The sequence below is a fragment of the Elephantulus edwardii genome, unplaced genomic scaffold (genome assembly GCF_000299155.1).
Source record: "Elephantulus edwardii isolate Elephantulus edwardi_28Jun2011 unplaced genomic scaffold, EleEdw1.0 scaffold00121, whole genome shotgun sequence".
Classification (NCBI taxonomy): Eukaryota; Metazoa; Chordata; class Mammalia; order Macroscelidea; family Macroscelididae; genus Elephantulus; species Elephantulus edwardii.
Genome location: NW_006399871.1, coordinates 4,852,816 through 4,876,596, shown reverse-complemented (window position 1 = coordinate 4,876,596; position 23,781 = coordinate 4,852,816). Strand labels below are relative to the sequence as shown.

The 23,781-nt window shown below is 43.2% G+C and overlaps 1 protein-coding gene across 1 annotated transcript in view; it reads left to right on the top strand.

Annotated features, from left to right (window-relative positions):
- Positions 1-21,853, top strand: part of SACM1L (SAC1 suppressor of actin mutations 1-like (yeast)) — a 49,092-nt gene extending 27,239 nt beyond the window's left edge. The window contains exons 7-20 of the mRNA XM_006892968.1: positions 568-601; positions 2,572-2,673; positions 7,628-7,713; positions 8,413-8,499; positions 9,289-9,357; positions 9,578-9,657; positions 10,172-10,270; positions 12,376-12,514; positions 14,559-14,628; positions 14,764-14,836; positions 16,491-16,584; positions 16,676-16,768; positions 17,748-17,805; positions 21,694-21,853. Coding sequence (XP_006893030.1) covers positions 568-601; positions 2,572-2,673; positions 7,628-7,713; positions 8,413-8,499; positions 9,289-9,357; positions 9,578-9,657; positions 10,172-10,270; positions 12,376-12,514; positions 14,559-14,628; positions 14,764-14,836; positions 16,491-16,584; positions 16,676-16,768; positions 17,748-17,805; positions 21,694-21,830 — 1,221 coding nt within the window. The 3' untranslated portion in view covers positions 21,831-21,853. The remainder of the gene's footprint in view (positions 1-567; positions 602-2,571; positions 2,674-7,627; positions 7,714-8,412; positions 8,500-9,288; positions 9,358-9,577; positions 9,658-10,171; positions 10,271-12,375; positions 12,515-14,558; positions 14,629-14,763; positions 14,837-16,490; positions 16,585-16,675; positions 16,769-17,747; positions 17,806-21,693) is intronic.
- Positions 21,854-23,781: the final 1,928 nt, after the last annotated feature.

Genomic DNA, 23,781 nt, shown 5'->3' with positions numbered 1-23,781 from the left:
CAGTTTGTTTTTTGGGTTGGTTTTTTTTTTAGTTTGAACTGCAGACAACGTGGATCTGTCTTTTCCCTGGTGAAAGGAAACTCCTACAGTCAGAGACAGAAAAGGAGGGAGGGAAAAAATTTGCAGCTTCATATATTATTATTATCTTAAAACCTGTCAAGCCCTTTCAATTGTGCTGTTTTAATTGTGTTTATTAAAAAATTTAAATGAGGCAAGCTCTGGTGGCCTAGTGGCAGGAAACTGCACTACAATCCCAGAGGTGTGCGGTTCAAGTCCACCGGATGCTCTGCTGAAGAAGGAGGAACAATCGCCTCCTGTACCAATCAGATCCAATTTGACGGTACACACATAAAAAGAGTAAATAAATAAAAAAAAAATTTAAATGAAAAGATATTACATTGGAGACATTTCTTCTTAAATGAAGTTACCCAAAAGTTTGCCACTTTGCTATTTTTCATATTAACTCCCGTGTGTGTGTGTGTGTGTGTGTGAGTTGTAGTGCTCACTTTTATGTATCTGTTTTTAAAGTCCGTTTTTTCCTGATCTTGCTTTCTGTCTTCACTTCAGGTTCACCGGTTTGCGCTCCCAGTGCTGCACGGCTGTATCCTTACCTAGTGCTCAACTCGGGGTTTCTAGCAATCTTCATCAGTTTTAGGACGAAACCATTTTTGAGACAACCTCAGGTTTTCAGTCAGTCCAGTTTCAGGATTCATAGAAAGTGTGTTGATGCAAAAAAAAAAAAATCAAGCTCGTTGACATAAAATCTTAGACTACCGCTTGTGCACTGGTATTGTTTTATTCAAGAATGGCCCTTTAGACTAAGTCTTTCTCTCTCTTCAGAAGTTAGGAGTTTGGTGGTGTAAAGAGAAGGAATGCGTGCTTTGTATTTTGCCTTTGTTAGACTTTGCTGATACCGTGGAGCAGTGAGGAGCTCTGGTGGCCTGGGCCGTAGGGGGTCCAGCTGCTTACTCAGGCCTCTGGTGGTTCTAGCCCCTCAGCGACTCCAAGGAGAGAGGGCCGAGCACTCTGCAGAGTGAGTTACAGCTTTGGAACCCTGGTGGAGGGTCGGCTCTCCTTCGGTTCCATCTAAGTAGTAGTTTGTTTGGGTTTTTTAGTGTGTGTGACTACTAGGGAGCTCTGTGACCTAGTGGCAAGAAGCTGCGCTGCAATCCTGAAGGCACGTGGTTCGAGACCACCAGCTGCTCTGTGGGAGAGGATGGGCAGTCTCAGGAGGGTTAGCTGTGGGTCAGTTCTGACTCAATGGAACTCAAGAACAACCGTGGCTAACTAAAATAGTCTTTCGAGCCTGACCATTGAGATGAAAACGTTCCTCAATACATCAGAAAGTGAGACTCAGGAACTAGGGTGACCAGCAGCTTGAAGGGGAGAATCACAATTAAGGATTGTGTTTGTCATTGAAATGACACCCCTCCCCAAAAGAAAAAGAACTTGAGTCCAAAGTATAATACTGAAGAGGGGAAAATATGGTACAGATGCAGACTGAGTAATGGCTACCTAATTCTAAGTTCGTTTGAAAAGCTTACCTTTGGTGTAGATAGGACAGTAAAGGGTGAAGAGTTGAGGAACAAGCGAGTGGCCTGACAGGCGCCTGCAGTCAGGATTCTGTCCTGCAGAGACTGAGTCAGCAACTTTCTGTGGAGTGACCCCCCCCCAGGAGCATGGGGTCACAGCAGCCTGGGATGAGTTTTTAGGAGGAATATAGGGCTTTTGAGACGTTTCAAAGGAATGTTTTTTAGAGATGGTTAAGAATTAGAAGAGAAATCTTAATGGAGTAAAGAAATCGAAAAGATTGCTCAGTTATAAATGTTTGAACTAATCTCACTCAAAAACCTCAAACTCAGTACCCTCGAGTCTGAACCAGCTCAGTGGTGCCTCCCCAGCAAGCTTCTGAGGCTGTAAATTGGACAGGAAGAGAGTGTGTCTTTCTGCTGTCGAGCGGCTTGTAGATTCAAACCCTTGGAGAGGGGCAGCATTTACATTGGCCCACAACTCCCTGCGGACCTCACCACCAGCACTCCCAGCTTCCTGTGTTGTATTTGATTGCCAGGGTACTTGTGTTTTAAGTAGAAAGGAAATGCCAGTATGGAATACTTTAAAGTTTATCTGGCACATTTAATGAGCTGAAATGATATTTGTTTGTACATTATATAAACATGTTTGGATAGAGCGTGCAGTGAATTGGTGCTTCCCGTTTGTATCTTATTTCAAAATGAGTTTGTAATTGGACAAACAATATCACTATTTTGGAACAGTTCGAAATAGATCTTAGAAACCGCGCACCTCTGAGATTGTAGTTGCACCTTCTTGCCACTAGGTGGACTGTTGTCTTACATAGAATGCCTGATCATATATTCCTGTTAGACAGTTCTCTTTTTAAGGCTTGTGGAGATTCCTGAGCAGCCAGGAAGACTTGCGTGTTTTCAGCTTTCCCCTCCTCCTCCCCCCTTTTAAACATAGAGCCGTTCTCCCTGAGATAAATAATTCCCTATTGAATTTGGAGATAATATATCTGATTTCTTTAGCTGCTACATTTTCCTTAATGTGTTTAAGTCATCACTATGCACTCATGTTCTATCAATGGAAAATACTTTGATTGGATTCTCATCTCAAGAAGGAGTTGTTTCAGAGCCGGTGTGCGCTATTATGTAAGAGGTGAGATTTGTTTTCTTAACTTGATTCAGGGCCGTGTCACCTCTGTCGCTAACATTGTGTCTTATGGTGGCATTTGTTTTCATTGTAATTTGGTAGTGGTGGTTGTGTACGTAGAACGGGAACTGACCCATAGCCGACCCATGCTCCTGAATGTTCTCAGAGGCAGTTAATCACAGGGGAGGAGATTGCCCTTCCAGCTCCCTTGAAGCAGCTAGTGGTCTTGAACCACGTGCCTTTGGGATTGCAGCACAACTTCTTGCCACTAGGTCACCAGAGCTCCCATCATTTGGTAGTTGTTGTTGTTAGTAGCTTGCAACTCATAGCGACCCTAAACCCTGCGCTGTCTTGTGCCAATCGCACTGTTTCCGACACACCCATCCCGATTACCCCAGTCACTGAATCAATCCACCTCATAGAGGGTCTTCCCCTCCTGCGCTGTCCCTCTACCCTCCCAAGCATGTCCCTCCACCCTCCCAAGCATGTTGTCCCTCTCCAAGGACCAGTCCCTCCTTACAACACGTCCAAAGTATGTCAGATGAAGCCTCAGAATCCTTGCCTCCAAGGACCAGCCTGATTTAACCCTTTTCAGGATGAATCTGTTTGTTTTCCTAGCAGTCTGTGGTACCTTCAATACTATTCTCCAGCACCACAGCTCAAAGGCATCAATTCTTCTATCCTTCCTAGCCATTGTCCAACCCTCTGACACATAATAAGTGATTGCAAAGACCGTGGTCTGTATCAGATGCACCTTAGTCTCCAGTGTGACACCATTGTTCTTCAGTACTTTAGAGAGGTCCCTAACAGCAGACTTTCCCATTGCAATGCATCTTTTAATTTCCTGGTTGCTGGTGCCAAAAATGTTGACTGTGGAGCCAAGCAGACTAAAGCTGTGAACAATCTCAATTAAATGTTTGTCTTCTGCTTCATTGAAATAATAGATAGGATGTCTGTGCCTCTAAAGGCGTTCTAATGGTGGCACAGTGCTTGACTGCTAACTGAAAGGGTGGGGGTTCAAACCCACCAGAACTGCTCCGTGAGAGAGAAGCGTGAAGCACTCTGCTTCCATAAGGATTTACAGCCTTGGGGCCCCATGGGGTAGTTCTGCTCTGCCCTGGAGGGTTGCTATGAGCTGGAATCAGCTCAATTTCATGGGGTAAGTGGTTCCCCCTCCCTTTTCTGTACTTTGCCCAGCCTACTGGAATTACCTTGAATGCGGTAATGTGACGCCGAAGGTTACTTTTCCCCTTCCACTGCTGTTTGCTCAATGATAACACAGCTGAATGTAGTATAGTTTTTAACAACCCAAATTCTTTATATTTTTAAATTCTTCTGTATATTAAGGAAACACTTTATAAATTGTTAGATTTTTTAGTATTTATTCTTTAGGGGTTTTTTTTTCTCTCTTTCTTTAAAATTTATTGTTAATTTCAGTAAAAATTTACAGACTCTGGATTTACATTCATTCATTGTTGCACTTTTTCCCCCTCCCAACCCTCCCCTCTAGTACACTACCCTCTTGGAAAAGTAAAAAAAAATTCTTTCATTGTTTTACAAACCCTCCCCCAGGTCCACTCCACCATGTAGCCTTTGCTCTAGACTCCTGTCATGACAAAAATACCTAATCACATATCCCTTTTAAACAGTTTTCTCCCTCATCTGTTTCAATGCAGTGTACATTATTGAACCCATCTTTCTCAGTCTCTCCCCAACCCCGATGTCAGTCCTGTTTTACAACAGTGGCACCATGCAGTATTTTTCCTTTTGTGACTGAGCTACTTCACTCAGTATAATGTCCTCCAGGCTCACCCATTTTGAACAGTATTGCATGAGTTCCTTGTTTTTCAGTGCAGCCTAGTATTCCATTGTGTGAATATACCACAGCTTCTCTATCCATTCGTTTGTTGATTGGCACTTAGGTTGTTTCCAACTCCTTGCTATTGTGAACAAAGCCGCAATAAACATGAGTGTGCATATATCTGCTTGGATGTCAGTTATGGTCTCTTTGGGGTATATTCCCAGTAGTGGAAGTGCTGGGTCAAATGGTATTTCTATTTGCAACTTTTTGAGAAAGTGCCATACAACCTTCCATAGTGGTTGCACCACTTTACACTCCCAGCAACAGTGAATAAGGGTTCCAGTCTCTCCACAACCTCGCCAGCATTTGTTGCCTCCTGCTCTGTTAAATTTTGCAATTCTGACTGGGGTGAGATGGTATCTCATAGTTGTTTCCATTATATTATAAAAGAAACAAAGCAGACTTTAAAAGCTTGGTTGGAGTAAATTAACAATTTGATATACAAACCAAGCTTTTAAAGTCTGCTTTGTTTCTTTTATAATATAATGGAGTTTCTCCAACCCTTCCTATTTTTACGTTTTGCTATAAACTACCAGGATAAACTGTGATATTAAATGAATTGCATACATTTTGACTTAGGAAACTGGTGATTATTTGGTTAATATCCTCACTCCACAGGATCTAGCAGGAGAAGAAGGAAGACACTGAGTGACCTGGCCAAGGGTTAGGGAAACAGAGTTAGCAGCTCCTTGCTAATAGATTTTCTTGAATGGGAACATACTTTTAGAATTTATTTTTAAAAGTAGGTTTAGGGGAGCTCTGGTGGCCTAGTGGCAAGAAGCTGCACTGCAATCCCAGAGGTGCACTGTTTGAATCCACCAGATGCTCTGCTGGAGAAGGAGGGACAATCTCCTCCTGAATCAGTCAGATTTGATTTCACGGTGCGCGCACGCGCACACACACACACACACACACACACACACACACACACACTCAAAAAAAGAAAAAGGCTTAGAAGCGAGGGCTGTTTAAATGTCATCTCACTACTTTGAGCGTATTGTCAGGAGGGGCTGGTCCTTGGCAAAGAACATCATGGTGGGAAGAGTGGAGGGTCAGAGAGGAAGGGCCTCTACAAGGTGGATCGACACAGTGACTGTGAGAAGGACTGGAGCATGTCCGAGGTTGTGAGGCTGGCATAGGACAGGGCAAGATGGCCAGATCCAGATCTGTCGTTCATAGGGTCACTGTGAGTCGTAAGTGCTGCCTTAGTGACTCCTAACAGCAACAACAGCACATTCACATAGTTCAAATATAAAAACCTCTAAAGGCATACAGTTAAAAGAAGCGTCTCGTGTCTTACCCTCTGCTCTCAGTTCTCACTCCTCTACCCACTGGCTAATTACTAGTTTCTCATTCATCCTTCCTGGTTCTCTCCACACTCTTACAGCCATGATTCTCCGCCCCTTCATTGTGCACAATGTTGTGTATGTTGCACATCTTTCTGTGCCTTGTTTTTTCCATTTTCTTTCTTAAACTTTATCTTTGAAGTCTTTTTTCTAGATCTCTCATTCTCTTAAATCCCTCCATGTTATGCCTTAATGGGAACTATGAAGAGAAATAAGAACTGTCCACACTTCTGAGAGATGCTTTCGGGAAGCATTGAGAAATCATTTCATTTTTAGTTTGCCATAATAATTTTGTTCTTTCTGGTCTTTTATCATCTTAACTAACAAACTGACACTATACATAGACTTCAAAATGTTCTACTTGAGAACTGTGTCTTTGAGGATGTTAAATATTTGCAACAGTTAAAGCACCATTGATTTATTTCTGGTGATTTTGTAGTCTGAGTCATAGAGTAGCTTGAAAATGGCTTTGCTTAGATACAAGCCCTTTCTTCCTTGTAAAAGCAGATCAGGTAGAAAAAAACATTTCAAAAGTTTTCTTTTCATACGTGAAAACCTAACCAGTATCAAGATTCTAGATGCTGTAGATCAGAGCTTCTCACATGGAGGTTTTTGTGGTTATAGAAGTTGAGAAGTTAATAGAAGTTTTAGAAACATACAGTTTTTGTTTTTTAATCATTAAAATCAGCCTGAACATCTGCTGGACATCTTATTTGCTTTTTTTAGAATTGAATGCAGTTTACATAATGTTCCGCATTTGCATTGAATGTTATTGCTAAATATGGTCACCTAAATAGAATGTTCAACTTTTAAAATACTCTTTTTTCCCCTGCTGGGGTCTGTGGCCATATTCTTAGGGGTTTTTGAGAATCTTTTTTTTTTAAGCTTGAGAAACATAATTTTAGAGGAATTGTCTATGTGTAAACAATTGATATATTAAAAGGGAATGAAAATATTTTAAAAAATAAACACCTACATTTAGTAATCAATCCTTGCTATTCCTCTCTCAGTCTATTTAAATGAATGCCTTTTAGTTTTGTGGTCATACACTTTGCACTTGTTTGAATTTTTTTTTTAAAGGTACTTTCATTTCCACTAATTTTAAATGACTTAACTCTTTCTAAATTATCTTGAATTAGTGAGATTTTGATGTGTTTCCTGTATATAAAATTTGTTGTTGTTAGGTGCTGTTGTGTCTAGTATGACTCATAGCCAATAGATCTGAACCCTGTCCTATCCTGTGCCATTCTCACACTTTCTGACACACAAGAGCCCATTGCAGCAGTCACTGTGTCAAGTCCACCTGGTCGTGGGTCTTTGTCTCCTTTGCCAACCCTCCACTCTTCCTAGCATCATGTCCTTCTCCAAGAAACATCATGTCCTGTCCAAAGCATGTGAGGCAAAGCCTCATCGTCCCTGCTTCCAAAGAGCACTCTGGGTGCACCTTCTGTAAGACATCTGTTCATTCTCTTGGCCATCCATGGGATGCTCTTCGACACCACAGCTCAAAGGCAACAATTCTTTTCCTGTCATCCTTATTCGTTGTCCAGCTCTCAGATGCATAGCAAGTAATTGGGAAGACTTATGGCCTGAATCAGACACATCTTAGTCCTCAAACTGACATCATTACACAATAATTTGGAGAGGTCCCTCACTGCAGATTTTCCAAGTGCAGTGCGTCTCCTTATTTCCTGACTGCAAGTACCATATGTGAAGTATCATTAACTCATTTTTTAAAAAATTCTCCATTTAGGAATCGATTCTGAAGGCCACGCGGCTAACTTCGTAGAAACAGAGCAGATCGTGCACTACGGTGGGAGCAAGGCCTCGTTCGTGCAGGCAAGTCACTGTGATTGGTTGGCTCTGCCCTTTGACTTCAGGCTGATAATGGGGAGGGACAAGCTTCTGGTTTAGGACTGACTCCCCCCTGCCGTAGACTACATCACTGTGAGAGCGAGGCTCTGTTTACTTGCCACCTTCAGACTTGTGGATGGCTGGCTGCTACAGAGCAGGAGTGCTAGACATAGCCATGTGTTTCTAAGTGTTCACTTGAGAATGAATAATAATGCCAAGTTCTCAGGTTTTCCTCATGCCAAATTATATAAGACAGAACTTGGGAGTTTTTACGCATAAAGAAATGGATTGATTTTAGAACTTGGAGAGATACAAAACTGCTTGATAGAAGCGGCATCTTCATAAAATCAGAAAGAAGCAGAGAACATACTTTCCAAATGTGTTCACACAAAGCAGGGACTTCAGAAGCAGATATGCATGTGAACTGTGGTGGTTGTTGATTGCCTTCGAGTTGTTCATAGCGACTCTATGAACGTAAGGCTTGAAGCCCCCTCTACAACCATCAACATTTATCAAAGTTCATAGAGTTTCCAGGGGCGTGTTGTTTCGGAAATTAAGGCACCACATGTGAATTAGTGTAATAATTTTTTTGCTTGACTAAAATCATCGGCCAGTGTATCTTGACACTAAGTAAGTGGAGGAAAACAAGTGTGTGTGTTTCATTTCATAATTCTTTTCTTTTAGACACGAGGATCAATGCCGTTTTTCTGGTCCCAGAGACCAAACCTCAAGTACAAACCACGGCCACAGATCAGCAAAGTAGCAAATCATGTATGTATGTGTCTTCCAGGTTTTCTTACCTTGATTGAAAATAGAAGATTAATGGCCTTACACGTTTCATATGGGACACATAATTGTTCCTAAATGCCATAATACAATGTCTTCGAGACCTCTTTCCTTGGTTCTGGCACATGGGACTCTTGACACAAAAGGTTGCATACATGACATGTCTCAGATGTGGAGGATCGAGCTGTGATGGGATAGTGTAACATGCTCTGTTTAGAGACCTCAGTAAGATTTGCAGCCTCATGAAGATGGTTTTCAGAGTGAAAATGGCAATATTGGAGCTCAGAGTAGAAGGCACAATTACTGTTTACTGCAGATACTTGGAAGGACATAATCCCCCTTCTAACTTCTCTCCTAAAGTATAGAGATATTAACCCTGGAAAGGGTTAAACCGGGTGGCTCCTTGGAGGCAAGGATTCTGAGGCTCCGTCTAACATACTTTGGACATGTTGTGAGGAGAGACCGGTCCTTGGAGAGGGACATCATGCTTGGGAGGGTGGAGGGACGGTGCAGGAGGGGAAGGCCCTCTATGAGGTGGATTGATTCAGTGACTGGGGTAATTGGGATGGGAGTGTCAGAGACAGTGCGATTGGCACAGGACAGAGTGGAGTTTAGGGCTGTTGTACATAGGGTCGCTATGAGTCGCAAGCGACTCGACAGCACATAACAACAAACAAACAACATTGTAAGGAACTGCTTTAACAAAAAAAATCTTACAAATATTTCTTAATGTAATCTAGTAAAGCATACAACTTTTCTTTTCCTCCCTCTTAGCTGGATGGTTTCCAAAGACATTTTGATTCACAAGTGATTATTTATGGAAAGCAGGTGATACTTAATCTGGTACGTTTCTTCCATTTTCTTAAAAACAAAACTGTATCAGCCCAGATCTTTGGAACAAGAGTTTCTCTGGATTGCTGGCTAATAAATTTGTCCTCTTTTTTTTTTTTTTAATAAAAAAACCCAAAACCTGCATCAGAATCCTTTTAAAAATTTTCTTTGGCATAAACTAGAAAGCAGGAAATAGATGTATTTCTTTCTCTGTTCTTTTTCTTTTTTGCAGGTTAACCAGAAGGGCTCAGAGAAGCCACTTGAGCAGACATTTGCATCGATGGTGTCTTCTTTGGGAAGTGGAATGATCAGGTACATCCTGGGAACCAGTTGTGGGTCCTTCAGATTGTAGATGAGTATATCTCACTAGACTTTTCCACTTGCATTCCCCCCCCCCCCCCCAGTAATATTAGGCGGGCTTCGCCTGACTTGAGGGAGCTCTGATGTAGTCCATTGGGAGTTAAGCTACTAAATCTTTCCTGTGCTTAACAGTCTTATCTTATGACTTACTGATTGCTAAGAAAACAGGCGAAAACAGAGTTTGTGGGCATTTTTATGTGTTCATGGCTTTAAGCCTTCATCCCACTAGCCCCCTCCTTGACTTCGAGGACGTGTGAAGATGTGCATGTGCTTCTGCATGGTGTGGGTGGGTTGATAGATGCTTCTCTCTCTCATATGGCACTGAGGTGTTTGCGTGTGGCAGGAAGAGAGGAGAGCCCCCACTGTTCCCGGGTAATACGTCCACTCTCGTGAGAGGAGAGAATCTGCGTCACTGATAGAAGGGAAAGAAATAACCTTAGCTTCTGATTTGTTTTCCATCTGATAGATACATTGCCTTTGACTTCCATAAGGAATGTAAAAATATGAGATGGGATCGGCTCAGCCTTTTACTGGATAAAGTAGCAGAAATGCAAGATGAATTAAGGTAAACAAAATGATTTCCCTGTGAAGGTCTGAGGAAGCTGTTGGGTGTTGATATCAATCAGATTTGTTTTGTATTACCTAGCAGACTTACAGATATAATTCACTGGGCTGACAAGGGCTTGTCTATATTGTACATAATTCAGGGACCAGTTCCTTCAAGCCCTAATTTCTCCTTGATTTGTAACATGGAGATATTACTTTTCTCATAGATTTATTTTAGAAGTTAAAGTGTCCGTATTTTAAAATTCCAGTGGCGTGTCATCACACCCACCCGCACGCACGCGCACTTGCACCTGTTCCCACCATCTCTGAGTAAACCTCACGTAGACTTTGACTCTAAAGATCTCCTAATTCCTAGTCCCGTGGTCATGATTAGTTCTTTTCACCCTTTTATTTATTCTTGTTCAGTGTATTGCATTGCCCTCCTCCTCTTGGATTTTAAAAAATAGTGTCATTAAGATGACTATTACTGTATTCTGCATGTCACATTGGACGTGCTCTGCTAAGCGTTTTCTGTGCATTGTCTCATTCACACCTTAGAACAGTGCCAAGGAAGTGCTCTCCCCCCATGGCTCTGAGGGCTCGATTATATGATTATGTAAAGCTACACAGATAGTACGTTCCCAAGGAGCTCAGGCCAGCGCACAGATCTTTGCTGCCAGAGTCCACGCCCTTACCACCACACTGGCCCAGCACATCGCCGAACCTGGAGGGTCCTCTCAGGAACTTGTCAAGAATGAGTACGGGGAGGGGGAGGGGGAAGAGATTATGCAACAATGAATGATTTCTGTTTTTTAAAAGCAAACTGGGGTGGGGGGAAGGAGGAAAATGTGCAACCATGAATTAATGAAAAATCCAACTTTTCTGTAAGTAGAGAATGAATGCTGCACCCAGAGTGGTAATTCCAGCTGCTTCCAGTGCTTGGTGAAGGAGAGGAAGGGAAGCTGAGTTTTCAGATTACACTCTGTTTTGTTGTTGTTGTTGTTGTTGTTATGTGCCGTCAAGTCGCTTGCAACTCATAGCGACCCTGTGTACAACAGCCCTAAGCCCTGCTCTATCCTGTGCCAATCACATTGCCTCTGACACACCCATCCCGATTACCCCAGTCACTGAATCAATCCACCTCATAGAGGGTCTTCCCCTCCTGCGCTGACCCTCTACTCTACCCAGCATGATGTCCCTCTCCAAAGACCTGTCTCTCCTTACATGTCCAAAGTATGTCAGGCGAAGCCCCAGAATCCTTGCCTCCAAGGAGCAGCCTGGTTAACCCTCTCTAGGATGGATCTGTTTGTTTTCTTGGCAGTCCATGGTACATTCAATACTCTTCTCCAGCACCACAGCTCAAAGGCGTCAATTCTCCTTCTATCCTCCCTAGTCATTGTCCAACTCTCTGATGCATAACAAGTGATTGCAAAGACCATGGCCTATATCAGGCGGACGTTAGTCTCCAGAGAGACACCGTTGCTCTTGAGTACTTTAGGGAGGTCCCTAACATCAGACTTTCCCATCTCAATATGTTTTTTAATTTCCTGGCTTCTGGTGCCAAGAGTGTTGACCATGGAGCCGAGTTTTATACTACTCACGTGTATTAACCATTTAAAAAAAGAATTAAAAATAGGTTTCGTGAGCAGTATCCCAGCTCTTGCCTTAAAGAGAGTCGAGTAGACCTCAAGACCAGGAGTCGTTCTTTTTAGCAAGCACCCCTGGGAATTCTGCCATAGATAACCCAGCTGGGTAGGAGCTAGGCTTTGGGGACCACGCCGTGCAGGTGAGTCGCTGAGGAGTTGTGGATGGCAAGCCTCTGTGGCCTTGGGGAAACCTGACAGATCCACACGGAAACCTTTGCCGTACTCCCAGCCAGTGCTCTGTCTTGGTCTCGTGTGTACGCAGCGGCCTGTACTGTTAGAGCTGTTTTTTTGGGTGGCGGGTTGTCTTGCCTCATTCAAACTCATAGACTCAGACCTGCAGTAGTCAAGTGTACCTGGACCACACATTCCTGCCTGATCTTTGAATTTGCAGGTTCTAATCCTGTCTCTTGCTGAGAGGTGAGTACTTACTGGATGTGACTGACTTTGGTATGAGAGTGTTTATACAAATGTGTTTTAGTTATTTTCTAGTGGACGCTGCTGGCAAGGTGGTGGCAAACCAGGAAGGTGTGTTCCGCAGCAACTGCATGGATTGCCTGGACAGGACCAACGTGATCCAGAGTCTGCTGGCTCGCCGCTCGCTGCAGGCCCAGCTGCAGGTGCACAGCCGCTTTTCCTGTTATTAAAGACAGTAGAGTGACGGGATGGAAGACGTGTCATCTTTAGAAACCAGTTACAGGAAACATGCATATTGCTTTCACTCTTGCCCTCGCTTTTGGCTTTGTGTGTTAATGATCCATGGTCAGGCTTAGAAGTGGGGTCAGTATAGAAATAGACAGTTTTTTCATTATGTCCTTGTCTTCTGCATTGTGCATGTTGTTGTTGTTGTTGTTGTGTACTGTGGAGTAGGACTCGACACCATCGCTGACGCTTCGGCGGGTTTTCAGAGGCAGTTAATTGCACTGGAGGAGACTGCCCATTCTTCTCCCACAGAACAGCTGGTGGCCTTGAACTGCGTGCCTTCAGGAGTGCAGCACAGCTTCTTGCCACTAGGCCATCAGAGCTCCCTAGCATTATGCATAGTAATAGTTTTTAATGGCTTCCTTATTACACTATAACTTACTAGCATAACAAGCTCTTTAAGTTGCTCCATTTTTGGCTTATAAACAATACTGTAGAGAATGCATCTGTTATTATTAAGTTGAATTATTTCCTTTGGGTTAATTCCCAGAAGTGGAATTACTGTGTTAAAGAAAAAAAATATAATGCTTTCCAATGAGGTTATACGAATTTATATCAATATTGGCAATGAATAAGGGAATTCATTTCACTGAACTTTGGCCAGCACTGGCCATTTCTATTTCACTTTTCTCTCATTCTTTTTAGGTAGTGCATAGTCATATTACCTCAAGGTGGTATGTATGTATGTATGTATGTATGTATGTATGTATGTATGTATGTATGTATGTATTTATTTTTAATGTCTTATTACAGGGAAGAATTCCTTGCACTCAGATAAGAAGGGTTTGACAGCTTGGTTTTACCGCTAAGATTGTGCTATTTGGAAAAAGAAATAGAACTATTATCTTTATATTTGGAATTAAAAATATGTAGAGCCCACATTTCCATATCACATTAGTATTTGTTGTGAGTGGGGGAAAAAAGTATTCCAAACGATTTCTTGCCTAGATAATTGGTAAGCATTCGCCTTTATTTGTGATGATGATTTTATACCCAGGTAGGAACTATGGTGAAATGTTCAGAATGAATTGCTCTTGAACCTTAATGTAAAGTGTACTCTGATACCTCAGGATTTGTTTGTTTGAATGTTCTCTGTTTTGATTAGTCTACCGACCGGGTGGTCATTGATGTGTTGGGTAGACTTCAGAGTATTTATATTTCAATAGAAACAATGTTCGGAATGGTTTGGTTGCAGTCAGATTAACAGAATCTATTTAACAAGGTTCTAGAACCTCTGTTTCATTCTTTCACGTGTTAGTTATGTCAGCATGTGGGAGCTCTGCTTCTCTGTCCAGGGAGGGCGATTTCCCCAGTTCCAGTCACAGAGTTGGCTCCAGTGCGTGTGCCTGAGGGTGGGGATGAGGACTCATTCTGAGAAACTATGTCCGTGGTGAACAGTGAAGATGATGGTTTTGAGAGTGGAAGATCCGAGGTCCTGACGGTACTGGCTGAAGACAGGTCCACAGAGCAGCTTTGGACAGTCCCTAACCTCTCGGAGATTATCTGTTTGGAATATGTGTTATGATTCTGTTGGGAGGAGATACGGAGCATCCCTCAAATTGTCAGGGGGAATCTGGAGATGATGAGAGTGTGGAGGAGTAATGAGAATAGCAGGGACAGAGGCGGTACAGAGCGGGGTGACAGGAGGGAAGGACACCGGAAGTGGTGGGCAGATTTTATAGCAACTGACAATGCCCATCTCCCTGCAAACCGATAGTACTGAGGTGGGGGGTTCAAAAGAGACTGGGGAGCTGCTGAGAAAGAAGCCTTCAGGAAAGGTTGGCACTCGCTCTGAGCAAAGAGGCTGCTGTCCACACTCATCTCACCTCCTCCCGCCCCCCGTCTATGTAAGGACCACACCTCAGGCGTGCAGCCGTGGTTTCTGGACTGTTTGCTTTTTCTTCTGAAGTCACGGGTGCAGAAAACCGTCACACTTAAGTGTGGGTGTGTTTTTTATTCCAGAGACTGGGAGTTTTGCATGTGGGACAAAAGCTTGAAGAACAAGATGAATTTGAGAAGATTTACAAAAATGGTAGGTAATTTCTTTGCTAGAGGTAAAGCTACTTCAGTTTTGAAATAAATTAACATTCTGGAGCTAGGATCCTGCTTGTCCTGCAGATAATTTTTAGTGGTTTTTCCTTTTTTTTTTCTTTCTATCTTTTCACAGCATGGGCTGATAATGCAAACGCCTGTGCCAAACAGTATGCAGGAACTGGTGCCTTGAAGACTGACTTTACCAGGCAAGTCACACTTTGAAAACTGCATTCCAGAGCGTGACTTCACGGCCATGGTGCATCAGGGAGTCAGTTGAATAGCTTTCTTACAACAGCAGCAAAACACCAGCATCTGGGTTGGGAGGCCAGGTGCTGGTGATTCCCAGGAACAAGGAGACTGGGCTCTTTGGTGCTTCTGGAACCTGCTGGGTCCTGTATAGACAGAGGGGCTTGTTGAAATGTAGATTCAGCAGGTCTGGGGCAGGGCCTGAGACTCTGAAAATCTAATCAGCTCTGAGCAGCAATCCTACTACTTGGAACCTAGCCTGAAGAAGTGAGAGCTGCCACCCCCGCTGGTCTGTGCGCACCCATGTTCAGAGCAGCAATACTTACAATAGCAAAGAGACAGAAACATCTCAGGTGTCCTCCAATAGGCAAATAAGAAACTGGAGTACATTTACACAAGAGTATTACACAGCACTGAAAAGGGACCACAGATTAATGAAATACTGTGTAACCTTTATAAATCTATACAAAATTATGGTCCATCAACAGATGAATGGAAAGAAAAACTATGGTACATCCACACAATGGAATATTATACAGCACTGAAAAACAATGAACGTGTAAAACATTACACACCCTGGGGGAGCCTGGGAGACATTATGCTGAGTGAAGTATCTCAGTCACAAAAGGACATACTACATAGCACCACTGTTATCAAATAGGATTGACATGGGGGGGTTGGGAAGAGAATAGGAAAAAAATAGATAATATGAATAGATAATAAATACTGCTTTAGAACAGATGACAGAAAAAACTATCTGAAAGGAATATATGATTAGTCATTATATGTATGACAGCAGTCTGGAATAAGAGATGTGTTTCAAAGTGTGCTGGGAGAGGGGGAAGGGAGAGAGAAGGAAGAAAATGTGCAGCAGTGAATGAATAAGAAAAAAGAAAAGAAATTATGCTGAGTGACATAGATTTGTCACAAAAGGACAAATACTGCATGGGCCCTATTATGGAAAAGCTAAGCTTTGTGTGTTTATACACAAAGAGCATCATTCTTAGACAGTTATCAGGCATAAGAAGGGAGAAGGGAAAGGGGAGTAGAAGTAGACAATAGAGACAAGATAAAATATGTGTGAATGATTGAAAAACCAGTGTGATTTGTAAATTTTCATTCGAATCAAGAAAAGAAAAAATATTTTTAAAAAAGATAACTGGAGGAACACACCCCAAAACACTCAGGTGATGTTGGTCCCGCGTACATTCCCACACTGGTCCACAAGGAGCTGGGATGCTTTGGCCGACTCTAAGGTTAGATGTCTTTGTCTGCCGTATGGATTCCCCAAGGGAAAAAGCAGATATTTAGTTGTTTGATTTTTGGCAATACGTAGCCCGTGACTGGGGCTATTCTTTCCCAGTTTCTTATCTTTACAACTAGAACTGGATGTTTCCCCCTTTGTGGCCTTTGGCACTGTTTTTAAAAGAGAATTTTTGTGGGGTTGTTTTTTTATCTGATAAAGGTTTCTTTAAAGTTTCTGAACACATTTTCAGGGATGACTTTTAAAATCTCTAACCGAGTTATGCTTGAATCATAACTTGTCGGTCAGTACACTGTGAGAAATTAGCGTGTAAATCCATAGCTTAGAAATGAACCTCTTTCATTCACCAGAACCGGGAAGAGAACTCAGCTGGGACTCATAATGGACGGCTGGAACTCACTAATACGATATTACAAGAACAACTTTTCCGATGGATTTAGACAGGTGAGTTTGTGCCTGACGCCTTTTTGGTCATGAGGTGGTTGAACCTTTGCATGGTTCCTCAGTAATAATGGAATTTCCTTCTCTGTTCCAGGATTCCATCGATTTGTTCCTTGGGAACTACTCAGTGGATGAAGTAGAAGCACATAGTCCTTTGAGTGTTCCAAAGGATTGGAAATTCCTGGCTGTAAGAAACCCTCACGTTTCTCAGGCTGTTGAAAAAGCCATGTGTATGAGGGTGGTACCACAGATGATGTCAGCGCTCACTGATTTACGACATGTTGTTTGTTTTAAATGGATCATAAACACTTAGAATTCCTCAAGGCAGAGGAAATAGAAGCATAAATAACTGTAGTGCGTTTGTTTCTTCCTCACTTCCTCTCATCCTTTTTGTGTGTGTGTGTGTATGAGAGACACAAAGCAGAGGAAAAGTGGAAGGTTTCTTGTTTCAGGAAGCCTTCGGTCCCCAGGATGTCAGTGTTTGCTGGAGGCACAACTGTAACATGTCAGACAAAGTGTGCTTTTTTTTTTTCAATTTCTTTATTTTTCATTTCAATGAACATCTACCGAGATTTTGGAATTCCATTCATTCATTGTTGCACCCCTCTCCTCGCCCCCCCCCCCTCCACCCCCGTTTGCTCCTCTCCTTCAAACACAAAAGAAAAACTCCCTCATTGGTACGCAATCCCCCCCACAAAGTGTGCTTTTGACACGTCTCTCCGCATCATCTCCGCTGGTCACTAGACGTTCCGAGGCCCAGTGCCTGGAGTAGGAGGAGAGGGCCTGCTGTCTGTTCTCTGGGCAGCCAGCCACCTCCCACTGAGAGCTCCATGGTTTGGAGCAGACGGCATGATTCCTGGAACCCACCAGCAGACACAAGTAACTGTGACTGAGCCTCTAGATAAGGGCGCTTTGTTAGTGGTTGGATGCCATCAGATGGGCTTGAGTGATGGTGACCGCTGATGAGGAACTGGACGGAATGTTGCCAAGTCCTGTGCCATCCTCATAATCTTGCCGTGTTTGAGCCCAGTGTTGCAGCCAAGATATTATGTAAATAAGATTGCAAAGAGTTTTAACTTTTTCACCCCGAGCATGTGCGCCTGATTTTATAGTCGTGGATTAGCATTCTTAAACAGTGGTTTCTCTTTTCCCGTCTTCTCTTCCAGTTGCCTATCATCATGGTGGTTGCCTTTTCAATGTGCATTATCTGTTTGCTGATGGCTGGTGAGTCTGCTTTTATTTCACCTTCTTAACATGTAGCCTTGTGGCAAGAAGCTTTGTTGCAATCCTGAAGGCACGTGGTTTGAGGCTACCAGCTGCTCCATGGGCTGGGCAGTCTCCTCCTGTGCGATTAACTGCCTCTGAAAACCCGCAGGAGGGTCAGCTATGGGTCGATTCCGACTCTACGGTACTCAACAAACACATGTATTTCTTAGGTCGAACATTGAAATTTAAAAAAAAAATAATTTTACTATTTTTGTGTGTGTACCATCAAATTGGATCTGACTGGTTACAGGAGGAGATTGTCCCTCCTTCTCCAGCAGAGCATCTGGTGGATTTGAACCGCTCACCTCTGGGATGAATGTTGAACTTTCTTACATGACATCTTGAGTTTTATAGTTCATTCAACACTTAATGTTCTCTGTCATTACTAAAGTGAGGAGAGGAGATTGATAGGGGGAAAAAATACACCCAGGAGTTTGTGAAGTGCTGCTTCCTCTTACTGGAGATATTTCTGAAAAAGCTTTTTGTTGTCATTGCGAAAATACAGAGTAATTATTAAAAATCCACCAACCCCCCCCCCAAAAAAAATAACAACAACAACAAAAATATCCACCAAACCCAATGGCCATCAAGTCAATTCCAACTCATCATTGCCCCACAGAACAATCTAGAACCACCCCATAGGGTTCCCAAGGCCGTGAACTCAATGGGGACAGATCATCTCATCGTTGTCTTGGGGAGCAATTGGTGACTTAGGACCACACACCATTTGGTTTGTCAGATGCTTTAATTACTGCACCCCAGAGCCTTGTATAGAAAAAAGTGAGGCAAGAATACTAATACCACTGCTGGTAAATATATTCACCATCCTGTCTTCCAGAAATAGAGCTAAGCATACCTAGTAGTTTGATGTGTTAATCTTTCTAAGTGAGTGTGTTTTTTGGGTGTGTGTGTGTGTGTGTGTGTGTGTGTGTGTGTGTATGTATGTACACACACTTTTTATCATTGTTCTTTCACTGAAGCATATAATTTCCCATGTAATTACATATTCTTCTACATTTTTAAGAACTATGTAGTATACCGTACAAGGACATAGTATACCATAGAAGGAAAATTGATGCCTTTGAGCTGTGGTGCTGGAGAAGAGTATTGAGAGTACCATGGACTGCTAGGAAAACAAACAGATTCATCCTGGAGAGGGTTAAACCAGGCTGCTCCTTGGAGGCAAGGATTCTGAGGCTTCATCTAACATACTTTAGACATGTTGTAAGGAGGGACCGGTCCTTGGAGAGGGACATCATGCTTGGTAGGGTAGAGGGACAGCGCAGGAGGGGAAGGCCCTCTATGAGGTAGATTGATTCAGTGACTACGGTAATCGGGATGGGTGTATCGGAGATGGTGCGATTTGCACAGGACAGATCAGAGTTTAGGGCTGTTGTACATAGAGTCGCTATGAGTCACAAGCGACTTGACGGCACATAACAACAGCATAGTATACCGTTTGTTTAGTTACTTAAACACCAACTATGGGGACAAATAAATGACATGAATAGGTTGAACCATCACTTTCCCTTAACTTTTAATAGATTAAGTATAAAATTGACCAGAACCTGAGCTGACGAGGACTGCACAGCAGAGGAAAGTGGATTCATTCCTTGTTTGCACGATGAGGCTAGGGACAGGGTCCAGGATCGTTCATGCCATACTCTATTAAGTGCCCACGATTTGTCAGGGACTGACTGCATAAGGGACTATGTGAGTGCTGAGTCCCTAGAATAAGACGTAGAACTTGCCCTCAAGGATCTTAAAATGAAAAGGGGAGCTGGAAAGCAAGGCAGTCATGGTAACAGTTAGCATCGTTTCTTTGGGTGAGGAAGAGCTCTGGAGACTGGGGCAGGTGGCCAATGAGGAGGCGAGGTGCCTGGGCTTTCCAGGAAGTGAGATGAGGAAGTGGGAGCTGGGGTCAGGAGTGATGAGAAAGGGGTGGAGATGGGCCTCACAGATGAAGACCTCTCTTTCTTTTGCTCAGGGAAGAACCTTAAAACTTAGAGCTATGAAAATAGCCACTGGTAAATTCAGATGATAATAAGTAAAATGAGATTAGAGGGTGGTCTTCTGTGGCTGGTAACATCTTTTTCAGTTAACTGTTGTGAAAGAATGAACTCTGAGACTTCTGGGCATGATGCTGTCTGGCTTCTTGCCCCTGTTGTGCTTTGTTTAAAGAGCCCGGTGGTTTAGTGGGTAAGGAGTTGCGCTGCCAGCCCAACAGCGGTGGGTTCAAATCCACCATTTGCTCTGAGGAACAAAGTGGGCAGTCTCCCATGCAGTTTACAGCCTCAGAAAACCCTCCGGAGGGTCGGCTGTGAGTCAGTTCCTACTTCACGACAATGAGTTTGGGTGTTTGGGGTCTTTTCCTCAGTTCTGGTTTTTAAGAACCTTAGCAGTGCAGTGACAAAGCACCCAGTTGCTACCTGAAAGGTCAATGGTTTGAACTCACCAGCTGCTCCACAAAAGAGCAGTGGGGTCACCTCCTTCCGTAAAGCCCACCGCCTTCATGGAAACACGCAGAGCAGCTCTGCTGTCCTGCAGGCTTGCCAAGAGGATGGGCTGGTGACAGGGAGTTTGCGTTGGTTTTGATTGTGGTTTTTAAGGGAGAGGAAAGCGAGAGCACAGAGGCCTCTCCAGCTCACGAGGAGGGTCCAGACCCCTGGCTTTCTTCCCCTGGCGCCCCTCTCGGTTGTATTTCTCCGTCTGCAGATGAGGGCCTGGGAGAAGTGACGCTGGGCTCTCCTCAAGGAGGGAAAACTGGCCCGCGGCCAACCTTCCTGAACCCCAGGCTTCGAAAAATGCCTCTCAGCAGAGTGCTGTTGACTTCATCACTGAATATCTGATGCAGTTTTGTTGTAGATATTTGCTTATGATCTGTAAGTTTTCTGAGGCCTGCACATTTAGGGAAGTGTCTTTTGTGGAAGTATTTTGATGTTGTCAGGGGCCATGCAGGTGACTACACCTCACAGCAGTTCTCTGAAGAAGGGATCTGAGCCTTGCCCTGTGCTGTGCCCCCTCATCGTCTCATATACTCGAGTCCATTACCGCAGTCATGCTGTCAGTCCATCCTGCCCAGGGTCTCCCCTCCTTTGCTGACTCTCCACCTTTCCAAGCATGATGCCTTCTTCCAAGGACTGGCCCTTCCAACCACATACCAAAGCCATTTCCGAATAGACGTGCACCTTCCGCTGCTGTTAATAGTTTCTTACAATAGTCTGTATTCTGAAAGGATCATTATTATTTGTGAGAGAGGAAACCCTTTAGGACAGTGGTGCTCATCGCGAGGCCCTGGACCAGTCTCAGCAGCATCACCTACGAACTTATTAGAAAAGCTAACACATTCCCGAGGTATGTGGTTCGAATCCACCAGATGCTCTACTGGGAAAGGAGGACAGTCTCCTGTACCAGTCAGACAAAATTTGACAGTACACACAAAAAAGAAAAATTTCTAAAAGAAAAGCTAACACTTATTAAAAATAACTTTTTTTCCAAAGAAAAAAGTGAACTGAGGGGAAGGGGGGACAGGGAAGAAAATGTGCAACGATGAATGAATGGAAATCTAAGTTCTTTATAAACTTTCATTAAAATCTAAAAAAAGAACAGCTAACACTTGGATCTCACTCAGGCTGTTCAGAGACTCGAGGCAGACCTAGTGTCTGCCCTGTACCAGTGTCCTGTCCTCTCTGGGCCTCTCAAGTGAATCAGAGTTGAGAGAGCTGGTTAAAACTTCAATTAAGTTGGTTTTTGTGCTATTTAAAAAATATTCCTAGTAAGCTTGAATCTTATCAAGATATGCTTGATAGCAGGTCCTTTCCTCGTCTACCCGTTTTCCCCCCACAGGTGATACGTGGACAGAAACGCTGGCCTATGTGCTCTTCTGGGCTGTCGCAAGCATGGGAACATTCTTCATCATCCTCTACAATGGCAAGGATTTTGTTGATGCCCCCAGACTGGTCCAGAAAGAAAAGATAGACTGAATTTGTGTCTGTGGAAAGCGGCTCGGCGTGGAAGACTCCATCATGCAGAACTGGAGTCTTTACTGACCTGCTTTCCACATCGGCCGGGGGTCTGCTGGACACCTTTGTCAGAAAGCAGATCTGTGCGCTGCACAACGGTGACGACTTAGGATTGATCTCGCGTTCCTGCCTTGGGGACCTCTCTGCTGCTGGGATGGTTCTTAGAATTTGGAACTGTTCTAAAATTAAAGTGTCATTTGAATTCAGCTCCCCAGGATGCAAGAAATCTCTTCACTGGCAATCTAATCAGCTCCTGCAGAATAAGTAATGTACATATTTAGGAGAGAAAAAAAACCAACCTAGCTTCTTTCGTTATTTAAAACAGTAAATTTATTTTTCTAGCTCCATTTCATTACTGTCATTGTAGACACAGTCACAGTTATCAAGCATACTTTCCCACACGTCTTTGAACTTTTCTCAAAAGTTGAACAGTAAGCTAACTCTGCTGACTGAAGTGTGTGATGTGTAAGCCTTTAGGACCAGGAAGAATGATGTGTGTTCTTGGCAAGTTTCTGTTGGGTTGTCTTCTGAGCTCACTCAGATTGAACTGTTGGGTTTGAACCAGCAGTTTGAAGTGTGATGACAAAGCTCAACTTTCCTTATCTTTTTTTAAAAGGTATAAATGAAATCAAAGAATGTAAAGTTCATCTCTGATGCTAACGGTCCAAAGCCTCTCCTGTGCGTGAAGCGTGGCCCCCACTGGGGCCACTACCCACAGGCGGTCAGCTCCGTGCTCCCGTGCATCCCGGGGGCCACGGGCCGGCACATGCAGGCCTCCCCGCGGGGCTCGTGCTGGAGCTGACGCTGCACGGGGGCCCTCAGCTGCTTCTCCACGCATGGTACTGTCAGTGCTTCCCACTCTCTAAAGGTGTCGTCAATAAATGTGTATCGATTCAGTGCTTCTGAGTAGTTCTCGTTTTCCTCATCAAGGACCAACCCAAACTTCAATAACTTATGTGCAGAAATAAGCCTGAAAATATGCATTAGAAGCTGCACAGAATTCTAATTGCAAGTTGGATTTGTATATGCAAATTGTTAATTATGAGGTATAAATAAGGTTTAAATATTTGACAAGGTATGTGAGGTAGTGTAACTGCCAATATTTTGACGCAATTCATTTTGATTCCACGACGTCAGAGTTGGGCGTGAAGGTAGGACAGTGTTTACCGACAGTAATACCTTACGTTGTCCTGAAATGTTTCTCCAAGCACCTTTGTCTCAGCATTGCCTTTTGCCATTATCTTTTATGAAAGTTACGAAGAGTTGTTGCTTTTAGAAACTCTAAAGGAAATAGTAACTGGGGCCTCTTGTGTAGCTTAAAATCAGTCACCAAAACTCATACTAGGTAAGAGAGTTAGAGCTACCTGTTCTTAATATGTAAATAAGTATAATTTGTTCCAAAGATAAATGGAAACTTAGTTCCTGTCTATTGTGATATATCATCCAGATGCTACTGGGCAATTCCCATTAAGAAGTTGCTTCAACAGCAAGACCAAATCCGAACGGCTGCCATGGCTGCCTTGCGATGAATGGACTAACGTCTGTGTGTTAGAGCTTAGGGTGTCGATGTTTCACAGCCCTGCAATGATTTTGTTTCCAAATTCATGTACTGTACCTCCACAAGTGAAAATAAAATGTCATATTCTTTTCTAACGACTGCTGGCATGGCTCCTCTATTTTGTCTTGAAAAATGAAGCTCCTTTTAAAAGTCTTACACTGAAAAGGATGCAGAGTAAATGCATGGTCACTACAGAAAAGTTAGTACAAAACCCCTATGAACAAGGATAGTTATAGTATTAAAGGTAAACCCCAGATTGGAGGTCAATAAAAATGAGGTAAAACATCCTTGAATAGTTAGAAAACTAGAAATTACGAAAAGTGAAATGTTGTTTGCCCATTTTGTTATTGGCTT